Genomic DNA, 25491 nt, shown 5'->3' on the forward strand with positions numbered 1-25491 from the left:
CTTTCCTCCCCCTGGCTACTATTTTATTTGTTGTAATTTGTCGTTGTATCTTTTTATTTTTATTTTTTTATTATTTTGTTTCTTGATAACATTTTGTATGTTATAGTTCTTCGAATAAAAAAACAAACAAAAAGAGAGAGGGGAGCGCGTGCGGCCACCAGACTCCGCCCTCTACCTGGACCCTTCCTTTCTGAACACTGCCCTCCTGCACAACCCCGCAGCACGACGAGGACACCAGACACTCCCCCCCCCCCCCCCCCCCCCCCCCCCTGTTTATTTTGGACACTTTTACCCCCTTTGGACACTTTATTTGATTATTTTGTTTAATAAAAACCTCTCCGAGGCCTGACGCCACTCCCACTGTGTCTGTCGTATGCTCCTCCCGCCACTATAGATATATATATATATGTGTGTATTTATATAAAATCATTGCTGTAAATAGTGTTGACCGTCTGTTTGATTACATGCCATTAACTAACTGCATGATTTTTACTGTACATTTCTGTCATATGGACATCAGTTTGACCGCTGATAAGCTACTAATAAATGCTGAAACTTTGATTTTCTGTGAAGCTGTTTTGCTTGAATTGAATAACTTTGAGCTTTGACTCCCAAAAAAATAAAAAATAAATCAGTGAATGAAAATAGCATCCAAACAAAAACAAAAGCTCTTCGTAAATTATTTGTAACCCATGCTTATGTAATAACATCTACCATGCAATATTTAATAGTTTATGTAAATAGCCATGTCATGCAATGCGTTGTTTATCCTTTATATATATATATATATATATATATATCTATATATATATATATATATATATATATATTTATATATATATATATATATATTTATATATATATATGAAACATTTCTGTGACTAATTATGTAATTTTGGTAAACTGTAAATGACTCTTGCTCTTATTATGTTTATGCTTAATGATTATGTGTTTAAAATTATCAGTGATTAATTTATGATCACAACTTCTAGTCATGGGAGAGTTTTTATTTTTTATTAATCTGTAATAACAGAACAAACACAAAGTAACTAGTGATAGTGAAGTAACACGTCTCTATAAATGATGTCAAAAATAAATCGACCAATAGTGAGTGAGATACACGAATGATCCCGCCCCCGGTGCGCGGCTCATCCAATCACAGGAGACGGTGTATGTTTGAAACTGCCAGCATCAGATCACGTTACATGGACTTCATCGCTTACAGCTGAGCGGAGCACATAGTCGAAGTTTCGTTTTCAGTACTTTCTCAATCAAAAGTTTTGATTCTCAGTCAGTATTAACAAGTCGGTCGGAGTATAAAACAGTCGCGCATTCGCGTTTCTTATCAATGGACAGCATTTAACATTTTAAATGCAAACTAATATGATTATAGAGTCTGGCTTCTTTATTGAACCGTTTTAAAGAAGTGTTACAGTATGGCGGATCTAAACGCGAGCTGTTTGACCTCTCGAGCAAAGAAAGTCAGCAGCAGCTGCAGTATTTCAGCGAACACGAGGAGAAAGACGCGACAGGGCAACAGAAGAGACATTCACACCCGGGTAACTCAGTCCTGTTACTGTAACTTTAGTGCAGAGCAGGCCAGAGACTCTTCCTGTTTGTTTCTCATGCAGTCACGCGCGTTGTGTTTGTATTATTCATATTTAACCAAATGCACGATGCACGCCCTGTTTATTGCATTGCGTTTACCAGCATGCATGTGAAGTAGCTGTATGGAATGGTTCATGAAGTTGCGTTATGATTGCAGGTCGTCTTGGAGAAGGTCCTGGGCATCACTGCCTCCAGCAGCAGTGCTTTAACCTGTGACCCCAACACTGGTTTAGTGGCTTATCCTGCAGGGTAGGACTGTTTCTAGACATGCATTCTGTGTCCGAGTCCATACTTGAAGGAATAGTGAAAGGATATAGTCATCTGTGTTGTTTCAAACATGAATTTTCTTTATGTAAAACAAAAGGTTTCTTTGTTAAATATCCTAACTGCTTTTCCTTCTAATGGAAGTGATTGGGGACTGGAGCTGTGCAATTTAAAACTGACAAATATGCAAAGTAGTCCATATGTTTTATGTGCTATATGTGTTGTCTTCTGGAGCCGTATCTTTGTGTGTTGATGAGACAGAAGGCTGTAGCTGTCAAATATAGTGCTCTCCTGTCAGACATGTGGGAATCTTTTTTTTTTAAACAACTTCAATTAAGTTTGATAATTCATTTTTTATGATATCAGAAGAGTAAAAAAGCTGTTATGAGGACTTTTATTGTTTTTCCCCCTATGTTTGGAGCTTGTTAGCTGCAGTCCCCATTCACTTTCATTATATGGAGAAGCCTGCAGACATTTGTCAGATAATTAGCTTTTTTGTTCCAAAGAAGAATAGCTTGGATTTACACGAGGATGAGTAAATTAATACACTTTTTTTGGGTCAATTTTAGTGCTGTCATTGATTAATTGCATCCAAAATAAGTTTTTGTTTACATATGAGTGTGTACTGTGTTCTTATATGTATATATAAATACAAACACATGAACATTCACCATTTTTTTATATTGGTGTATTCAAATAAACTAATTTGTATTGTAAGTGATGTATAATCTGTAAACTAACGTGTTGGTGTTGTATGTTTCAGTTGTGTAATTGTCATCCTGAGCCCAAAGAAAAACAAGCAGACTCACATATTTAATACATCCAGGTAAATAACAGGCTTATCCCACAGCATAATGTTGTACAATGTAACTGAATTAAGTCTAAATCCTGTGTTTGTTGCTCAGGAAAACCTTCAGTGCCTTGGCATTCTCGCAGAATGGAAAATATTTGGTCACCGGTGAGGTAAGTGGTCTGAGATGTTTTATGAGGGCCAAAAGAATGACGACTGTGCTAAATGTCCTTCTCCGCAGCGTTTGAAAGCGACAGGAGGCAGTCTGTTATGTATATATGTGGTAGAGGAGTTATGACTGGGCTGCTCGGACATCTGTGCTGTGCGTTCCGACACATTCCAGCTCCCTGGTTGCCATGGTGAGGCCCAGTGTCTGTCCCAACTTGGTAAACCAACAGAGAAGCGCTGTAGCGACAGCAATCACAAATGCAGTGCAATGCCTGCTTTGCTTTCTTTAGGCATCTGACTAATAAAGGTGGATGTTTCACAGGGGAGTTGGCAAAACGGACATTTAAAAGAATAGATCACCCCAAAATAACAGTTTTGTTCTCATCTACTGCATGTACTTTCCTCATAGAAAGGGTAACCTCAGATGGGTTTGGGAAAGCATGTGGGTGACGAGAGCTATTGCTGTAGGTTTGAGTGGAACAATCTGAGGATTGTTATGCTGTCTTCATATCTTCTAGATGAGTGTTAGTCACCACTTAAACTCGTGAAAGCCACATGGTGTCCTACATTCAGACACATCAGATCGCTTGTTGTAGTAGAAATCAACTAAAATGGAAATTAAAGTTGTCAACTGAAACATTTGAAATAAAATAATGATTTAAAATTAAAATATACATATTGGCTTGAATTAAGAAAATAAGCCAAATTTAGACTGATTTTATATTTAAATGTCTTTTTTTTTTTTTTTTTTTTTTAAATAAATACATTTAATTTAAAGGGTAACTAAACCCTAAAACAATTTTGAGTTAATGATGTGTAAGACTGTGTCTTTATTAGGACTGTGCTTGATTCGAGTAAAATTTGACATTTGGTTATAAAGAGTTTTAATTCTACAATATATGGTGTAAAAACGGTGGCTACTGCAGTTGCATTTTCCTATTGGACGTTGCATACCTCTGTGGCGTATGATGGCACTTACTATGGCACTTGAATGGCATTTTTTTACTTCCGCCACCACTTATGTTTTATAGTAGAATAGACATGCTATATCTGGGTGTGGGATCTCCCACATTTATTCTGATGATTTTGTGCATTGTTACTATCAATAATTTGTCTCTTTCCCTGTTGCTTGGCAGAGCGGGCACATGCCCTGTGTGCGGGTGTGGGACGTGGCAGAGCGGACGCAGGTGGCAGAGGTCCAGTGCCATAAGTACGGGGTGGCGTGTGTATCTTTCTCCCCCAACGGAAGCTATATAGTGTCTGTGGGATACCAGCACGACAGGACAGTCAGCGTCTGGGAGTGGAAGGTGGGGACCAAATCACAACCATTGACCTGACTGATATTGAATTTTAAGATCACAAAGACAGTTTTTTTTCCTTATGTCATATTATCTACATTATACGTTTGCGTTTACAGCCAGTTTCAAATTGACATATCCTTTACAAAGGATCAACCTGTGTATTATCTGTAATTCCAAGTTTCCCAACTGGTAAATATGAGTTTCTCAGTCATTCATGTGCTCAGAAGTTGTAATTATGATATTTCTGACTCCACTTGAAGGACACATTAAACTCCTCTAATGCACGACTCGAGTCGTATTTTTGATGGCACTGTAGCATGATCTGAATGAAGTAACTGAACTTCAACAGACATCCGAGTCTCAGTTCATAGAGAACACTGCATAGGGACCCTGTCAGTCGGAAGGCAGCTTGTGAGTCTGGTTTACAAGAAATAATGCTTTTAAATCTTTTCTTTGCTCGTAGAAGGGGACTGTTATTGCAGCCAACAAGGTGTCCAGCCGTGTGCTTGCTGTATCTTTCTCGGAGGACAACAGCTACTTTGTAACCGCAGGGAACAGACATGTGAGGTTCTGGTACCTTGATGCCTCGAAGGAAAGAAGGGTGAGACCCTCGGCACATGTTGCTACAGCCTACAGATGCACTGAGATTCCAGACGCTGAAAATTACTTTTTTTAAAGAGGGAAAGAAAAATTATTATTATTTTTATTTTTTTTTAATGCAAACCTGCGCTACTGGTCAAAATAGCTGTTTCTATTTTAAAATGTAATTTACTCCTGTGGAGGTAAAGCTGTATTTTCAGCATCATTAAACAGCAACTGTTTAACATTGATTATAAGATATTTCTTGAGCAATAAATCAGCATATTAGAATGATTTCTGAAGGATCATATGACACTGAATTCTAGAGTAATGATGCTGAAAATTCAGCTTTGCATCAAGGAATAAATTACATTTTCAAATAAGTTATTTTAAATTGAACTTGGTTTATTATATATTTATAATGGTAAGGTAGGAATAAGTATAATCAGTTAGCAGTACTGTATATTAGTATGTGTAACTAGTTATGCCAGACAAAGGCTAATAATTATTCTAGGTTTTGGTTTTCAGGCCAGTGTGTGTTGTGTTTTGGTTCATTGCTAATTGGGTTCTATACACAACTTAAGAATTTCAAGTGTGCTAATCTGAATTGACGTGATCAGTGCCATGCTCACATCCTTCTGTGGCTGGGTTTGTCGTTTACCAGATGTAGCACATAACACCTGTTGTTCCTCCGTTTAAGCAAATAAGCACACTTTTTTTTTTTTCATGTTCTTGAAGCATTTAGTAAAGTCATCACCTGTTGAGGATGTTCACATGTTTTCTGATTTGCTCCTCCAGGTGAACAGCACAGTGCCTCTGATTGGTCGCTCAGGGTTGCTCGGGGAGCATCATAACAGTCAGTTCTGTGGTTTGGCATGTGGCCGTGGCTCTATGGCCAGCAGCACCTATTGCATCACACACACGGGTCTGCTGTGCCAGTTCAACAGCAACAGACAACTGGATTCCTGGGTTGATCTCAAGGCAAGTTACACACATTGCGCGTTTCATTGCTGAAATGCAGGGTTGCTTATCAACCATTTCCAGATTGCCCCATAGGCTTGCAATTTTTCCTTTCAGACAGGTGTCTTTGCACTTTATTTAACCTGGAACAGTACGTTACATAATTCATTTGAAATATTTATATAGTGCAAGTAATTTATTTTATCATATAATGAATCATATACAGTCAGCTGGCTTGCAAAATGAACCAGCTCAAATCCAAGAATAACCAAATCAAATTTCCCAAAGAACCTTGTAATTTGTAGTAATTACCATTTAAAGGAATAGTTCACCCAAAATGCCCCCAAGAGTTTCTTCATCAGAAGCAGATTTAAAGAAATCTAGCATTACATCATTTGCTCACCAGTGGATCCTCTCTAGTAGTTGAATGGGTGCCGCTGAGTAATCCACATGACTCCAGCCCATCAATCAACATTTTGTAAAGCAAAAAGCTTTGTAATAATGCAAAGTTTGTAATGCGAAGTTTCAAGGTAAAAACACCTTACGGATTGATTTGCTTTGTTTTTTTATTTTTAATTTTTCACTTCACAAGACATTAACTGATGGACTGGAGTCATGTGGATTATTGTGATGTTTTTATCAGCTGTTTGGACTCATTCTGACGGCACCCATTCACTGCAGAGGATCCATTGCAGAGCAAGTGATGTAATGCTACATTTCTTCAAAGCTTTCCAATATAAACAAGCTCAACTGCATCTTGGATGACCTGAGGGTGACTACGTTTTCAGTAAATAATTTTTGGGTGAACTATTCCTTTAAGGCCGGTATGAAATATTTGAACATTGGTTGCGTAACATGTCTTGGTAGGACAGGATTTATTAGATATATTTCGGAAAGTATCCTGTTTTATGTCTTTGTTTTGCTGTTGTAGACGACGTCAGCACAGTGTTTATCGGTGAGCGAGACGTTTGTTTTCTGCGGTTGTGCAGATGGCACCGTGCGTGTGTTCAGCCCACAGGACCTGCGTTACATCACCACACTGCACCGGCCGCACTGCTTGGGAGTAGATGTGTCTCAGGGCACCCAGCCAGGGTAAGAGACCGTCAGAAAATGCTGGACTAATGAGGCGGGACTAATAGAGCTGCAACTATTCATCTAATAATCTGTTGATTACATTTTTAATCATTCAAACAAAGCCCATTTATTTCCTTTCTTTTGTTTTGTCCAATATTTACTGTATTTGGTAATATAATTAATGATTTCTGTTATTTTGACAAGTAAAAATATATTTGATCAGTGTTTTTCCACTTAAAATAAACAAAAGGAGGATAATGAATGTTTAAGCAAATAAAATCCCCTGTAAAAAAAAAAAGATGAGATGTGAGTGAGGCTTTGGGAGGAGAAATGAGATTTCATGTATCAAAAAATCACTTTTTTTTTTGATTGCTTCTCCTTTCATAGGCATTTGTTTGGCGCAAACCCAGAAGCACAGTATCCAGATACCCTGGCTTTAACCTTTGACCCTGTGACCCGCCACTTGACGTGTGTGTATAATGACCACAGTGTGTATGTGTGGGACGTGCGGGACGTCCGGAGCGTAGGCAAGGTGTATTCAGCTCTGTACCACAGCGGCTGTGTGTGGAGTGTGGAGGTGAGGTAGTGCCAGACCATGTTGACATTATCAGATAAATAATAATGCGCTAGGCTAGTTTATTAATGCGTGAATATTCTCTGCAGACCTACCCTGAGCTTGAAGATTCATCAGCGGCGTGTTTGTCCCCCGGCTCTTTCCTCACCTGTTCATCCGATAACACCATCCGCCTCTGGAAGAGTGATTCAGGACACGGCCTTCGCCACAACCTTTACAGCCAGGTACTGACAGTGACAACTGCTAGACAAAATTACATAATATTTTCATATGTTTAGCCTAATTTAATTTATTGCAATTTAATGTTAAATGTGGAAACAAATTTCCTTAAATGTACTTGTGTGCAGCATAATAGGAGACTAACCATTGGAAACAATGAACCGAGATCAGTTAATACTTGAAAAAGCTGAGAGGTAGTTTAATGGTGTTTATAGTTTCATACCACAGGTATTATTTTGTGCAGATTTTATAATCTCATATTAAGAAAGTGAATGAATAGTGAGTGATACTCACCCTCATGTCGTTCCAGACGACTTTAGTTCATCTTCAAGAAAGAAAGAAACCTGAGAGGGATTTTTTCTTTTCTTTCCATTGATAGTCCACTTCACCAAAACATTGATACTTAAAAAAGTTCACGAAGAAATCATAAAGGTAATCCATATGAATCGAGCTTTATGTATGTGCAATGAACTGTTAATAAGTGAATAAAAGCCTAAGTAAATCTGTTCATCATATGAAGCGATTGTGGCTCTTTTATTGTGCCTTTATGAACTTTCAGAAACGACTGTTTAGGTGGAATAAACTTTCAATGGAGGGAAACATCTCTCAGGTCTATTTGTGTTTCTTAAACCAAAGGCTTTGTAATGGTGTGAGGGTTGGTAATTGATGATGGATTATTTTGCCAATACGTTCTTCTCGTATTCATTGATTTTGGTGTTTCAGGACATCGTAAGGATAGTGTATGTGGATGATGACACACAGTACCTCAAAGCTGAGGCTGAGAAAGCTGAGGGAGCAAGCCAGGATGGTAAATCTGGGATCAGGGTGCTGGGAATCAGCCCAGATGGCCAACATTTGGCTGCTGGAGACCGCAGTGGAAACCTGAGGTGAGAGAAAATGAAGGATCTATGCGGAGAACTAAGTCATAAATGAACACATGCTGAATCAACTGTCACTTCTTCAGAATCTTTGGCTTGCAGTTTATGGACGAGCTGCAGAAAATCGAGGCTCATGATTCTGAGGTTTTGTGTCTAGCCTTCTCCCCTACTGAGACCGGTGAGTGAGCAGTTTCTTTTTTTGTATTGCACAAACACTTCAATTTGAGGTGAAATATGGATTTTGGTGTTAAGCATGCAGAAAGGGGCTGTGAAAAACATATTTTTTATTATCGACAGTGTATATGAGTGTGTTTTTCCCATCAGGTTTGCATCTGTTGGCTTCTGCGAGTCGTGATCGGCTCATTCACATCTTTGACATGGAGAACAAATTCAATCTAGTGCAGACAGTTTATGATCATTCGGCCTCCATCACTGCCATCAAGTTTACAGGTGAGTTCACAGTAGATAAACACTTAATGATCATATACTCTTAAATATTTCGATTAAGACATGTTGTACATCTTATTGTAGGATTGAGTTCAGAGTTGTGTATGGTTAGCTGTGGAGCTGATAAGAGCATCTATTTTCGATCTGCTGAAAAGGTAAGGATGCACATATTTTTCTGTTACTGCTGTTATGTTATAGAGGTATCTTCCTATATATATACTACATATACAGACAGTGTAGAGACTGCCCAGTCATAAATAGGGCTGCCCTGGAGCAGATAATTGAAAATATTGTCATCATTTTGGAGGTATTCAGCAGTTATTATTTTATATGCTAACAGCTAACCCTCTGATTAAATTAGGAAGAAAAAGGATCAAATTTGCTTAAAGGGTTTTTTCACCCAAATTTAACTTTTGTTAAAATGTATAAAATTGTTAAATTGTATGAGTTTCAATTAATTAGACATACTTCTTAATGACTGAAATTTAATTATTCCATTAAATAAAGTGGAATCCAGCAACTTTTATTTTCTTTCTAACTGTTGTTGTTTGTGTCCCTCTTCTGAAAGACCTCAGAAGGCTTGAACTTCTCACGATCACATCACATAGTGGAGAAGAGCACACTGTATGATATGGACCTGGACGCCACACGCGCACACACGGCCATCGCGTGCCAAGACCGTAACATTAGGTAGGGCTTTGTGTGAGCTGTCACTCATTATAAAGGTTCAGATGGTCTTTTTTGTTTTTCTTTTTGAATGCTGTTGCTGCAATAATAAATGCATTTAAGAGGCATGAGAACATTATCAGATGTACACAGTTATTTTCATGAACGCCATTTAAAGACTCTTTTGCGTTTTCAGAGTGTACAATGTGCAGAGTGGCAAGATGAAAAAGTGTTTCAAGGGCTCCCTGAATGATGATGGGACACTGCTGAAGGTGTGTGTAATGTGAATAATACTCTTTATGGTAGTTCACATTTGCAGTCAATAACTTTTTCTTTTTTGGCAACAACTTTGTTGTTTTTGCTCTCAGGTTCAGTTGGATCCCTCTGGGATGTTTCTGGCCACCAGTTGTTCAGACAAAAATATCTGTATCTTTGACTATGAGTCAGGCGAATGTGTAGCCACCTTATTTGGACATTCGGGTAAGACTGTTTTTCTTAGTCACTGATTTCATTCTTTGCCTGCATAAATAATTTTTTTGGTCTCCTTATTGTTGACCAAACATTTTATCCCCACACAGAAATTGTTACAGGTATGAAGTTCAGCCAGGACTGCAGGCATCTGATTACCGTCTCTGGCGACAGGTAAACCTTTTTATATATATATTTAATCTGCATTGTTAATCCTTTTGATCTTTTATTAAAAAAATTCACAAAAATCTAAACTTTCATTGGATAATAAGAATTTAAAATGGGAGGAAATATCATTATGAAATGTTTTTCTCTAATATACATTGGCCACAATTAACAGCACCCTTTTATTCAATACTTCTTGAAACCTCCATTTGCCAGTTTAACAGCTCTAAATGTTCTCCTATAATGCCTGATGAGGTTAGAGAACACCTGACAAGAGATCAGAGACCATTCCTTCATCCAGAATCACTCCAGATCCTTTAGATTCACAGCTCCATGACGGTGCTTCTTCTCTTCAGTTCACCTCACTCATTTTCTACAGGGTTGAGGTCAGAGGACAGGAATGGCCAGCAGAAGCTTGGTTCTGTGCTCAGTGACCCATTTGTGTTGTTTTTGAGGTTTGTGTTTGGATTATTGTCCGGTTGGAAGATCCAAACATGACCCATTATAAGATTTCTAACAGAGTCAGTCATTTATTCATTTATTGGTATTTGATAGAATCCATGATGCCATGTGTCTAAACAAGATGTCCAGGACCTCCAGCAGAAATATAGGCCCACAACATTAAAAATACAGCAGTATATTTCATAGTACACACAACCCATCTTGAGTGTTTGCTGCTAAAAAGCTCATTTTTTTTAGTTTCATCTGACGATAGAAGCCAGTCCCATTTGAAGTTCCAGTCGTGTCTGAAAACTGAATATGCTGGAGATTGTTTTTGGATGAGCTAGGATAATTTTTCTTAAAACCCTCCTAAACAACATAGGATGTAGGTGCTGTTTGACAAATTATATATATTTTTTTTTAGGTTTTCTGACCCCTAGACTCAAATATTTTCTACAATTCTCCAGCTGTGGTCCTTGGAGAGTCTTTGGCCACTCAAACTCTCCTTCTCACCGTGCATTAGAACGATATAGACACACGTCCTCTTCCAGGCAGATTCGTAACATTTTATGTTGATTGGAAATTCTTAATTATTGCCCTGATGGTGGAAATGGGAATTTTCACTGCTCTAGCTCTTTTCTTAAAGCCACTTCACTAATTTGTGAAGCTCAATTATCTTTTGCTGCACATCAGACATATATTCTTTGGTTTTTCTCATTGTGATGGATGATTAAGGGAATTTGGGCTTTGTTTTCCCTCCTATTTATATTTCTGTGAAACAGGAAGCCATGGCTGGATAATTTCATGTTCATAATCACCCTGGAGTGCTCAAGATTGTGAATATGAATGGGAATATACTTCAGAGATATTTTACTCATAATCATTTCTTGGGGTGCGAATAATTGTCCAATGTGTATTTGACAAAAACATTTATTTCATAATGATACCCCCCCCCCCCCCCCCCATTTAAAATTTTTATTATCCAATGAAAAGTTAGATTTTTGTGAAGTTTTTAAATAAAAGATCAAAAGGATTAACAATGCAGATGAATTTTCACAGCCGCCTTTGATCATATTTACCAAGGGTGCCAATATTTTTGGCCATGACCGTATATAAAATATGTTGCCTCTGTATTTTTACTTTGTCATTGATTTAGTGGATGTAGTTACAGTATTAAAGGAATACAGCAAAAACAAACACAAAATAGAACAAGGCGTGTACACCTTTTAAATATTTAACATTTATTTAGATTTCAAACCATATATGGATGTAGTTTGCAGGCTTCCTGTTGGTTCTTGAAGTCTTAAAATCTTAAGTTTGATAAAATGGAAGGCCATAAAAAGGCTTAAATGTTATAACAAAAATTTTAAATCTCTTTAAATTGGGCATGTTAAAACAAGAATTATGACAACTTAATGTGATTATTAAACTTCAATAGACTGTGGTTAAATTAATGTGAGCGCTGAACGTTTAAAATCAATACTTTTGCATATTGTACAGGCTCATTGTTTCAGAGCAGTTTGCATTCAATGAATATGGTGCTTTTATGCCAAGCAGTTGTTTGTGAAATGGGACTGTATGCTTTATGGTTTTTGGAATATGTTGTAGATGGTTGAAAGTGCATTTTCTCTCTCATTTTTAACTCCTGTTATGAGCAGCTGGGAGTAGTAAAGCATATACATTTTCAAATTAAGAGTCCCTGTGTATTTCAGGCTTTTTTTAACATTACAATTATTGGTTTTTCCAAGATTCGATTAAACTGTATCTGGTGTTCAGTGTAAACATTACATTTAATGTAGATTTTACTAGTGTTGAGAATCTTTTTTTTTCTTCTTAAAATACATTAGCCAATATCGATTGACCTTACCTCAATGTGTTTGGGGGTAGTTCCTTCAAAAATGCTAATTCTGTCATTTACTTATGTCATTCCAAACTTGTATGACTTTCTTTGTTCTGTGGAACATAAAAGAAGATATAATGAAAATCAATGGGAACCAAAACTGTTTGGTTACCAACTTTCTTCTTTTATGTTCTACAGAAGAAATGCATACAGGTTTGGAACGATATGAGTGAGTAAATTATGACACTATTCGTTTTTGGGTGGACTGTCCCTTTAAGGACACACCAATGAAGACCATCACTCATACACAACATATCTAATGCTGGGGTGTGTGTGTGTCCAGCTGTGTGTTTGTGTGGCGGTTGGACTCTCAGATGACCAACTGCATGAGGAAGAGGCTGGCAGAGAGGAAGCAGCAAGCAGGTCTGACAGTTCAGCAGGCCGCCAGCAAGCAGCAAGCCATCAGGTAGAGTCACTGCAAATCTAATAATCCTATTTCACATTCACACTAGAAGTGTTGGCATAGACCCAGATTGAGTTGATGCGTGTATGATTTATATTTTGCAGCAAAAAGCAGTTGCACTTGCATTGGCCCTTTTTCCCTATGAAATTCTTTGAAAATGAAAACAAACTCTCAGGGCAGCTCTGGAGATGAAGTTCATATAGTGAGAAAAATGCATTGAAAGCAGCGCAAGCATCACGCATGCTTTAGTGTGTGTAGTAAACAACCACAGCATGTTGATCTGACTTTCTGTGGTTAGGAATACTAAAATGCAGAAGTAAAGTTTGCTTTGTGTCATCTGGCAGAACATTTTCTGATAAATAAACATGAATTTCTCAGTCCAGGTAACAGAGAGAGAAAACCTTGTTAATTTACCTATGCTACTGACACTGCTAATTTTCACCATGCTTTGTATTACGCAGTTACACTTTAGGCTTCTGGCAACACTTTCAGTCTTAATTTTTTTTTCCCCGTGTGTGTGCTAGAGACAAACGCGGCGGGCTTTACGCACACAATATTCTCTGTGAGACACGTGTACATACCTAGTGCTTTCACTCACTGTTATTTTAGTCTTTTACTTTAGATATGCTTTAATTTCTGCCGTTTGGAATGCAGTACGTAATAGATGCACGAAACTCACGTACTGACAGACTTTTGCGTGCGCTTTTGTGTTTGTCCTGAAGCTTGCAGCTGCGGTTAAATGCGCTTGCATCTACTTTTATGATACGAAATTGATGTAAACAGTCTAGTCAGTTATGTTTTCAGAACAGGACAAGACATCTGATATGTGGAAATAGATCTGTGCATTATTGTGAATGCAGTCTATTAAAGCTGCCAGTAGCTGATCTCATCAGTAAAATCAAATGGCAATAGTGCTGAGGAAAAAATAAAAAAACATAACTATGGTTATCTGTAAACTTTCAATACTTAAAGCACTCCCAGGTACTTAGTGCTTTTTGTTTATCACTTGTAATTGTCTTTTCTCCCCTTTATTAGCCTACTTTATATTTGCTTGTATGCTTTGAAGCTATATTTACTTTTAATTCTTAACAATAATTAATATAGTAATTAATTAACAATTCTTTTAAAAAGTAGCCTGCTTATATAATTGACTAAAAATGGCCAAAATAAATTTGATATTGTGATGCATCGTGATATTGAATCGAATCGTTGGCATGATAATCATAATTGAATTGAATCGTGAAACCAGTGCCGATTCACATCCTTTGTGATTGTGAACAGTGATCTTGCGCCGCCTGCTACAGTATTTTCTCTCTTTGGGTCCGTGTTCTGCGTCTCTGTCCTTTTGTTAACGGCCGTTTACAGACTGAGTAATATTACCACACAAATTACATTTTGGGAAATTATTGTAATCCAGTTTGTGTGCAGTTCCAAAAAGCCGATCGTGTGTTTGGAGCAAAAACTATCCGGTTCTGATTTATGTCCGATCAAGCGGGGTGTCTCTCTCTCTCTCTCTCTGATGATGCAGTAATGACCGCTGGGAAAAAAATGTTTGTCTGTCCATCCAATGAAATCCATGAATATGTAACAGTATCCACGGTATAGCAAAATCCATATCATGGCACAACGTGATACCGGTAGTCCCGTTAATACCAGTATAGCGCCCACCACTATTACATATGTCATTTGTCATAGAATAAAACATGAAAATATCTTGAGCTTTAAACATTACTTCAGGCATTTAACCAAAAACCCATTTAACCAAAAACCAATAGACTGATTCAATGGAAACACAAGTACTGAACTGTTCATTTGTTTTTTAATTTTGACCTGTAGAAATGTCATTCCTGCAGCATGGATAATTATGTGATGACTAAATGATTTTTAATCACGATTTTTATTAATAGTCTATGCAGTCCATTTTTCTTATTTTTTATTTTTGGTTAAAAATGACCAATATTTGAGCAAGTACATAACTAGCCAGTGTTCAAAACTATCACCTTACTTTAGCCTGATTCACAACGGTTAGTTTATAATAATGTTTTCTAATTTGAGTGTTACTGGTAGGAATTTGTGGGAAATTCGAGCATGCTGCTGCGTCATTACGTCACGTCTGTAAACATAAAGAAGTCCCGGCTAGTAGGCTATCTCATGCGAGGATCCTACAGGTGGCGGATCGTTTGTAGCCTTTTCTCACAGAAGCTGGAATAATTAAATGAATTATTTTGATGGTGGATTGTAATCCGGAAAGGATCATGTTTTTATTAAACGAATGTGACTGAAATTATATTATATTCCAATTTTAAATGTGCATCTGATTACAGATAGCCTGGGATTACACAAGATTTGTCTTTTAAAGAGAACCAGTTCAAAGGAAGAATAATTTGCATTTTGGGTTAAAAGAATATGAAATTTGAATGGTATGACAATTAGTGATTAGACTGTACAGAAATTGAAATCTACACAAAGTATAGCAATAATAATTTGCACGGTTTGATGTGATATGAGCTAACCGATCGTTAGATGCAATAACCATTGGTAGTGTGGTTTATTGTAATGCTTTTTTCCTCATTTGGTCAGAACAAACGTGACAGACTTGTTACTTGTTCAGATGACAATATCCGATATGAATTTTTATTTGGGTCATATATTCCAAGACGTAGGCTAAGATCTGTGATTCCGAAGTTCAGTATCTACACCGATGTGGTGACTGACAGCCACACATTCACCTCAAAACATTAGTTTCATCCGTGCTGGAGCCGTGCACAACCCACGCAAAGAAGATATTGCGCAAATAACTGCAATTGCAGGTTTTCAAGCAGAGATGGCGACAAAGAGGCAAAACGTATGGACTGCAGCTTTAAAATGAATGAGAGCACTGCAAGTTACAAATTAATATTGGTTTCTACAGGCTTTACATAGCCCTTAGAGGTTCCGATAATGGATTTTGCAGATACCAAAAAAAAATTATTCTTATATTGTTTTACAGAATGTTAACTTAATTTGAGGTTGTATGATTAAATCTTGCCAAAAATTCGAATGATTCCCATTTCATTATTTTTCTGTTTAAATTTCTATTGCTCAGGAGAGAGACCTACATCACTGTACCTTGTAGTGCATTGCCTCACATGGAGGAGGAAGAGGAGGAGGGCAGCTTGATGCCAGAGGAGACTCCAGAAGATGGTGTAGAGGACTGCAGAACTCCAGACAGGCTCGATTCCACTGATGGTATGTCAGTTTGTCTCTTCTGTGGTGATCCTGGAAAGTCTTCACATCAAGTGCATAAGCAAAAAGTATAGAATGCAGTTTAAAATGGATTCTAATGGGCTTGACTGTTCCACTTTAGCATCTGTGGATTCTTTGGTGCTCCAAACCAATGGCAAAATGCCCATGTGGATTCGTAGACTGGTATGTATGTTTCTGTTATCATAAAATGTTGTTGCATATTGTCTTCTTTCATGACCAGTGGATCTCTTGGTTGTCACAGGGTGGAGGAGGTGAAGAAGATGGTGGTGGCGTAGCTAATAGATCTCAGTACCAGCCACAGGGACGCTGGGCAGTGCAGTCAGATCCACTAGCCATCCGCACAGTACTGGAGATGAAGAGCATGCAGCTTCCCCTCTCACACACTCCCAGCAGAGCCGTAGGAGAGGACGAGTTTGAGGAAGACTCTCGCTTTCACCCTCAGAGTTTCGACAGTCTGCTGGAGGATGTTGATGATCTAGAGGAGGAGGAAAAGATTTGCAGTGTAAGTTATGTCAAGCTGATGTCCCACTAGCTGTTTTTCAACTGTGCACATAGCTGCACGGTGTGGGAATAATTAAATCTGTTCTGATAAAGAAGCAAATCCATCTATATATTTAAATTGTACATTTTCAACAAAGTTGCCCCATTATGCCCCCTGTACACCACGCCAGTGATCACTAGTCTCTATACTGTGAAGCTGCTTGTGGGTGTTCCTAGTGCTTTTGTTGGTAGACTGCACAATATTGTTAGTAAAATATCCAAATACTTTTCTAATTCGACTAGTAATAGTTTTTGTTAAAGTAAAATTATGCTGTCGAAGAATCTTATTTAAATCATAGCAGTGCTTTTGTATTAAATCATTAATTGTGCTTTGAAAGATTCATTTGGTTAAACTCACTCATATTGTTAAAAAAAATTCAAAACATTTGTATTTGACATGATTATCCCTAATAATGAACATTATGCAGAGGAAACTGTTGTTGTATACTGAAAAGAGAAGTGGGCCAGGCATTGAGCCCTGAGGTATCCCAATAGTTGCTTGATGTGTCTCACCATTCCTCCACATTTCATGCGAGTTAATTTGATTGAAGATACTTGTATACAATTTATGAGCTGATAAGAATGGTGTCTGTTAAACATTTCTTGTTGATTACATGATACAAGGAGAAATGTCTGAATCCGAGCTTTATTGCCAAGTGTGTTTACACACAAGGTGTTAGGAGCTTTCAGTACAGAAGTACAAACATAGTGCAGACAACATATAATTAAGGTAATAAAAACACTAATAATGAAGAGAATAGACAATAAATTATAACAACAGTAATAAAAATAAACAAAAAAGAAAAAAAGTCCATAGACAGAACTGTGAATGTGCATATGTCCTATGTACGGATGAAGGTTTGAGTTATTTACAGATGTACAGTACTGGGGTGTGTTATGTGTTGTTCAGGTGGGATATGGCCTGGGGGAAAAAGCTGTTCTTGTGTCTGACTGTTTTGGTGCTCGGTGATCTGTAGCGCCGGCCAGAGGGCAACTGTTCAAAGAGAGAGTGAGCTGGGTGTGAGGGGTCCAGAGTGACTTTCTTAGCCCTTTTAGCCCTGGAGATATAAAGATCTTGGAGGTTGGGTAGAGGGGCACCGATAATCCTCTCAGCAGTACTGACTGTCCGTTGTAGTCTTCTGATTTCTGTTTTGGTAGCTGAACCAAACTAAATCGTTCACACTCATTTAGACTGCTGACATTCATTCTGCATTTTATTTTTGTTTTTATAAATCATATAGAACAGTGAAGTCCTTTTTTGCCTGCACTTGAGACATCACTCCTATTGTTTTTTGCTCCTGAAATTTGCTCTTTATTTGCATAAAGTTAGACATTTCTCAACTTTTCCAAGTTGCTGGACATGCCTGCATCCTGTCGCCTCAACTGGTTTTGCTCGTATTGCTTGAAGTCACCAGCTTTTTATAAAAAATGATTGGGATTATGCTGCTTTGTTGTGTATCGCTGACGTTTTGAATGGGCCTTTATAGACTTTAAAGGGACTTCTAAAAATGTATGTCCAGTCCTGAAAGTGTCAGGGAATTTATTTAGAATTTTTGCTGCATGTAATGTTTTTAAATTTTTATATATATTTTTTTACTAATGTGGTTCAAAAATTATTTTGTAAAAAAAAATTTAATAAATAATTTTTTTCTTAACCAGTGGTCATGAAATGAACTGCTGAAAAAAACATGGAAAGTTATTGGTTAAAAAGGTGTTGGAACCCTGTTTGTTGGCTTGGTCTTATGTTCTCAGGTTCACGTGACTGGATATTAGAGAAAAACGAATTAGTCATTTAGTCTGTCACTCCATTTCCATTCTTATGTGGCAGACAATGGTCAAGAGGGAAAGATTTTAGAAAAGTTAGTGGGACTAACAAAAACGCAATCTATAACTCAAGAAAAGCTATTATTGGCTCATACTTTATCAAGCTTCACTAATAATTGTATCCATGTAATCGTCTGGTCCCTTAATTGAAATAAGATGTTTATTTGTTATAGGATTCCCGAGTTGGGTTTAGCTCTTCCCTCCAAGGGCCAGATTTTCTGCAATTGGCACATGGAGAGGAGAACTTCCATCCAGAGCTCAGCTCATCAGAGAAGCAGAGCTACATTTTGTACCCAGCAAACAGCACTGCTCTGTCCACTGGAGAAGGGTAAATTGCTTGTAATGATATCTGGTTTAGTTCATTTTTCACTTAGGAAGTAGGTGTATTTACATTAATTTAGCAGATGCTTTTCTAGCAACATGAGAAATGCTGCAATGTAATTTGCTTTTGAATTAATATTTAAAAATGCCTATGAGTATGATGACTTGGAGTAGCATTGTATTATGTACTCAAAGAGAAGGGGGACTAGCATCGAGCCCTGAGGTATCCCAGTGGTTGCTTGATGTGACAGTCACCAGTCTGTTCATTTGAATGGAATTTTTTGGGGGGGTTTTTTGCACAGTTGATGAAAGGTTTATGTGCCAGAATCAAACTGAATGGGACCAAGCAAATAAACTTTTGACACAATGTTTATACAACCCTGTTTCTTCCATATTCATACTGTGAAACTGGACTTTGTACACAGAGTAAACTAAATATTGCTATATGAAAGTCCCTAGTAGCATTTTTCACTTTAGTAATCTTTTTTTTTTTTTTCATGCAGAGAGTTTGATGTTAAAGCTCTGTGTGAAGGTGCAGGTGATGACCCTGAGGAAGAGGAGCTAAGTCCAGATAGTGCTTGTTCAGTTGAGAGTCCACCCTCCCATAGCGACCAGCCTCATGACCGTGAGTCACATTACATGCTGTGTTTGGAGTGCTGTAGAGTATGAAATTACTTAAGGTAGTTAAACAGTAGTAGTGGCCTTTAAAAGTTGAAGGTCCACCTGTTTGTGACTTTATCTGTTTTGTTGCTTTGTAGAGGACACAGACTCCCTCAGTCAGGTGAGCTCCACAGGAAGCTCAGGAGTTGAAGAGGATGAAGAAGAATCTGGAACTTTGCTTCACCAACATTTTGACTCTCTGGGTGTGGCGGCTAATGGTACAAGATGTTTGCAACTTCAGTTGTCTAACGGTGTCAATGGAAATTAACATTTTATTGGCTTCAAAAATGTTGTTTGCTAGACAAAATACAAGGAGTACATGACAACTTTTGTCCACTCTGAGGATATCAAACACCATTTGATATTTTAATTTTGGTTGAATTATTCCTTTAAGATGATGGTGAATTTCTTATTGCTAATCTTATCTGCTGTGGAAACTCTTGTAGAAAAGTTCAACACGGACTTGAGCAGTCTGCAGCCCACAACAGAGAGTAACTTCCTCAATCCTCGTCTCAGCATCTCCACGCGCTTCCTCTCACGCTTTCAGAGCCGCTTTCGGTGAGTCAGCATCCACGTCTTGACTCCAGTGTTCAATACGTGTAATAGAGAAATATAAGTTTACAATTATAGCTCTTCTCTTCCCTTTTGAGATCTAAATAAAACAGGGGAAGAAGTGTCTGTGTAATTACATATTGTAGTGTCATAGAAATTAAATGTACAAATGTAATTTTCACTGTCTGCTTTTTCAGCACTGTTGGGACTAGTGGCAGTGCTGTTTGCCGGCCTGCAGCCTACCTGCCCAGTATACCGGATGAATCCACCGATAGCTGTTTAACCCTCGATGGAACAATGGTATGATTTTTAACCTCATGAATAATAGTCTTAATGCCGTACAAGATGATCCCAGTGGTTTTTCATACCAGTCACAATTCAGACTGAATACCAACATCATTCTGTGGCATTTCTTCAGCTTTTTTTTCTAATCTCTGAAGAACTAAATGGTGTGACAATCATAAATTTAACCACTTCTCCCATATTGTTAAAGTGATGCCATTGTTGTTCCGTAAAGTGCAACCATCTCTAAAATGTGTTTTTTTGATGGTTTTATGATTCTTTGAAGTGTTAGTTCACCTAAAAGGGAAAATTGTCATAATTTACTCACCCTCAAGTCTTTCCAAACCCACAGAAGTTTAGTTTATCCTCTGAACATAATGAAACCTGAATGATTTCTGTTCCTCGATTTGAAAGTCTGTTCTGCTAAAATCATAACACCACACCCTAAAAGTAATCGACATGAGTCAAGCTGTTTTCTGACAAGACATGATAGCTTTATATGATGAACAGATTTAGTTTAGGCTTGTTTTCACATATAATCATTAATAAATGCACATACAGTATATAAAGCACATCAAATATAGTAAATGGAAGCTCACATGTGATGCTAGAGAACCAACAAGGTTTGTTCTTGCGTCTCACTCAAGCATGTTTGAACCTCCACAAGAACCATTGGAGTTTGTTCTTATACGCAAAGCAAGTATCATTTGAGCACCAGTAGCCATATTTAATGTGCTCCATTTATGTTCATTGATCAGTGTTTCACTGTAATAAAAAGCCTAAATAAAATCTTTATCCGATAAAGTGAGTAAATGACAGAATTTTCACTTGTTGGTAAACTAAGTCTTAAGTGTATATCTGCTAATAGTTAAAAATAAATTGTCCTTGATTAGCATTACTCTTTTAGTTTAAATGACCTCAAAAGCATGGACTAAAAATCACAAAACTTTGAAATCTGTCATTTTCTTCCAAGTGAAACGCTATATATGGTAGCTAGAAATATTTGTTAGGATAAGATACTATTGGTTATGTTAGTAGAAGCAAAAGCTTAAAATGGGACTTTTGTCTTGTTCATTTTTCTCCTTTTTTCCTGCTTTTAAGGACAAGTCCGAGGTTCTTTCAAACAACAATGGAAGCATTGAGGAGAACGACAGAAGTGGTATGTCCTGTTACCTGTTAATAGTATGCATTTTACTTTTGTGAGTAAAAGTGTCTTGTAACATAAAGGCCCCGAAATCCTAACATTTTCCTTTCAGCAAGTTTGTTCTTCAATTTCACTTCCAAGTATATCGGGGCCTTAACAGTATTATCTGATTGGTCATGTGATCTCAACATATCGGCCCAATGAGGTGCTGTGCTCCATGTAAAATACAACTGATTTGTCCCCTCGGAATTGTTTAGTTTGTTGAATTAAAGACATCAGAAGTTTTAGTCATTTTAAATATAATGCTTGCTGAATTATAATTGAATGTGTATGCTGAAATCTTGTCCTCCAGTTACCAAGAAACGTTCCTCAGTGGCTGCTCGGAAACCTTGCCAAAACTTATCTTTTTTACGCTGGAAAAATGCTCTGGGAGGTCTGTGAGAGTGTGTTGGGTGTTTTTTTTTTATGTCTGGGCTTATCAAATAACCAAATCAGAATGGTTTCACATCGGTGTGGTGATTTCATTCTCGTTTTGCTCTCTCTTTTAGTTTGTGCACATCTTTGGTTTTTGGTTCTTGGTTGTCTTTGTGCAACTGGGGTTAAATTACCGGCTTTAAAAATTACATTTGGGTTTTTCTTCCTTTAATAAACTTCTAATGTCTTTTCAGAAATCACAAACAAGAGCATTCAGTCCAAAGCTCACAATACTGTCAACACTACAGGCATTCTCACCACCAGATCTACCAGCAGTGCGTGCGACACATCTGTAACACGCTCCCGCCAAAGCTACATGGGTCCCACCGCAAGCTCCCGAGCAAAGATATCCCAGAGCAACTCTGTGGAGAGTTTGAACGCGTGTACATCAGTGGAAGTGCAGTTAAACGCCCAATCTTCGTCTCTGGACCTAAGTGTGGACCAAAGCAAAGAGAACATTGTTCCTCCATCCTCTTCATTTGTGTTCTCTGGATCGTCTCCTCTGACACCAGCTCTCTCTACTCCTGCCTTGGGTAACCACAGTGCCCGGGCAGCTCTTCGATTGGACCTCCTTGGCCCCAGTCGTGCCAGTCTGTCACCGGTGGCACTCAAGAGCCGTCTAGGGAAAGTTGAACATGCCGAGTCTCCGCGTCGACAGGCTCTGGTGACACCCACAGAGATGCGGTCACTGGGGAAGGAGTGTCAGAAGCAGATCGTTAATATTGAGCAGAGTTTGGTTTCTAAGACTTCAAGCAGGTTCTCAACAGGGTTTGAAATGTTTGCCAGGAACTCCACAGTGTCAGAAACCAGTCATTCTGTGGTTGAAGACCAGCAGTTTGCGGCTTCGTGTGGGAATACACAGGCCACCGATCAGACTAACTCAGTAATTCTAGACCGAGAAGATCCTACACAAAACAACTGCGTTGCAGAGGACACAGGTACTTTGTATCTTACGTGCTAAAATGCATTTAAATTGCAAGGACGTTTGTTAGTGAACCAAATTCCGTGTTCTGGTTAAAGGTGCTGTATGTAAGTTTTTGACTCTACTAAAGCATAAAAATACCATAATATGTTTGCAGATATTTAAGAAACATGCAAAGTTAACATACTTGTTTATATGAAAAACAATGCTACAGTCAGTTATGAAAATGTGCGTTCGGGGCCGGTCTCTGTTTTGGTTTGTGAAACTGCCCCAATTGTATTTCGGCACGCCGGGTTGCCAGTTGGTGGAAAACAGCGTATTTTAATTACATTCATCGTCATGTGCGCTTGTTCCTGTTTGTGTCGTTAATCTGGCAACCTCCGTGTGCATCAAGTCTGAGGAGGAAGGACCAGATGAAAAAAAAAAAAAAAAAAACTCCAATATTTTAAATTTGGACTGCAATACCTAGTTCAATCCTACATGCAGCACCTTTAGGAGTTTTTCTGAAAGAGGTGTTCTATAGTTACTGCAGTAATCAGGCATATAAATACTTCCATATAGATGTGCATAGATTTATACTGCTCAAAATTCAGATTAAAGCAATACTTCACCCCAAATTGAAATTTTGCTAAATATTAAATCAACTCAACTACAATACTTGTGGGTGTTCACTGTCTGATTCGCATTTCTACTTGCCAAAATATTGATTTATTAGCTTTTTGCAAGTGGCGTAATCTGTTTAAACATGCTTATCAGAATATGACTGAATACTGATTAATATTGGGATTTTTTTGGCAATATAGGCAGTCACAGCTGGTAATTTTTATTTGTTTTATTTATTTATTTATTTATTTTTGACTTTAGGATTTTCTGCGGAGTCACTGAGTGTCCAGATGTGCAAGGAGATGGTGAATGAACTCTGGCAGACCATCCATAAAGCAACTGGCTTTTATACCAAGGTGATTTATTAATTTCTACCTCTGTCAGGGGTAACGCATATCATTTTAAATTTTATTTATAATATAATCTTTCAGTTTTTTTTTTCACCCTCTCTCTGATCCTTAAAATTTAAGTATTTCTACTTTATTAATGAGAAAAAAATACTTAGAAATAAAAATAATCTAATTTAAAATCAGTAAAGGCATTTATAATATTACACAAGATCTTTGTTTAATATAAATGCTGTAGTTTTGAACTTTCTTTTCATGAGAGAATCCACAAGTCTTTTTAACACTGATAAGATGAAATGTTTCTTAAGCACCAAATAAACATTTTACAATTCTTCCTAATGGATACGGTGTCACCGAAAACTAGAGTAATGGCTTCTGAAAATTCAGCTTTGCACAACAGAAATTACGTTGTAAGATATATTAAAATGTAAAAATATTAAATTATTTTAAACTTTTGAACAGTAGTGTATGTTTATAAATTTGTGTGGAAACTGGTGCAACTATCTATAAAAATACAAACGAGAAAATGTATTTAATTAAACTGGTACAAAATTGCCTTAGCATTCTCAATTTTGTGTAAAACTGTTGAGCTATATACAACTGTTGAGCTATATACAACTGTTGAGCTATATACAACATTATTCTATTGGCATTTTATAGCATTTTGCCTATAAGGAAAATGCCTATAGCTAAACTTTAGCATAAAACCTTAAGCCGTCTAATGGTAAAACACTTTTTCTATCCCCTCTCTGTAGTTGTGCTCAGTCTCGGAGCTGTCAGAGCAGCAGGAGCAGATGAGGAGTATGTTGCAGGAGGTGTTTGTGGGGGTACAGAGTGAGCTGAACTCCCTGTGCCCACAAAAGACACGCCCCTCGCCCCAAAGAGCCCGTCCCGTACCGGAGGACTCTCCCGGCCGTCAGCTCCGGGATGACAGGGCTGTGGCCCTCCTGGAGAAATATTCAGAGATGCTCTTACTGCGAATGACTGAAAAAGGAGCACAGGCCACACTGGAGTAACGGCTCAGTTCCCATCATTTGATTGGCATAAATGAACTTCTAATGGCATAGATCCATAAGCACCTTTAAACCTTAATGTCTTCCATTGGTTTTATGTTTTTAAATAAGTATGTAAATGCATATTTGAATTTTTTTTTTTTGTGTGTGTGTGTTTGAAACCGGTCTTTTATACTGCCCCCCCCCCCCTTTTTAACACTACATTTCAATACCTGAGTGTATTTGCTCACATACTTTTATTTTTCATGCTTTGAAGATTTGTCAAGCATCCCCCCCCCCATTATGTCCTTAATTTTATGTAGTTTTGAAACAGTGTTACCTTTGGAGTGCAAAGTTGAATTATGTACTCCGTTTTGTTTTTGATGTTTGATGCTTTTGTAGTTTTACACCATTTCATACCGCCACAACCACGCAGACTAACTAAGAGGTGTTTCATTGTCATTTTATTTCGTGTTGCTCTAAAATAGTCACTTCCCAAAGCATCAGGCTATGACTCACAATTTGCTTGCCACTGGTGTGCTGATTATGCTTTGTCATGTTGACGTGCAATCCTTTTTTTTTTCACAGAAAATGTATAGTTGTCTGTTTACAAAGGCTTTGTAAATATGTTTTTAACCAGCTATTTGCACTGTGTTTTAATATTAAACATTCAAATATA

The 25491-nt window shown here is 37.7% G+C and overlaps 1 protein-coding gene across 1 annotated transcript; it reads left to right on the top strand.

Moving 5' to 3' along the window:
* Positions 1 to 1160: 1160 nt before the first annotated feature.
* Positions 1161 to 25491, top strand: LOC306853864 (WD repeat-containing protein 62-like). Its single transcript, XM_079391514.1, has 31 exons — positions 1161 to 1559; positions 1766 to 1857; positions 2636 to 2698; positions 2778 to 2835; positions 3967 to 4137; positions 4595 to 4732; positions 5509 to 5691; positions 6602 to 6762; positions 7132 to 7321; positions 7408 to 7542; positions 8261 to 8424; positions 8502 to 8593; positions 8740 to 8865; positions 8947 to 9017; positions 9431 to 9552; positions 9725 to 9800; positions 9897 to 10008; positions 10107 to 10170; positions 12786 to 12908; positions 15991 to 16133; positions 16252 to 16313; positions 16393 to 16653; positions 18689 to 18843; positions 19340 to 19461; positions 19595 to 19714; positions 19943 to 20054; positions 20246 to 20348; positions 21432 to 21489; positions 22143 to 22886; positions 23735 to 23829; positions 24576 to 25491. Exons 1-31 carry the CDS (start codon positions 1437 to 1439, stop codon positions 24834 to 24836), a joined length of 4500 nt encoding a protein of 1499 aa, XP_079247640.1. The 5' UTR covers positions 1161 to 1436; the 3' UTR covers positions 24837 to 25491.

Source organism: Barbus barbus, assembly GCF_936440315.1.
Source record: "Barbus barbus genome assembly, chromosome: 34".
Taxonomy (NCBI): Eukaryota; Metazoa; Chordata; class Actinopteri; order Cypriniformes; family Cyprinidae; genus Barbus; species Barbus barbus.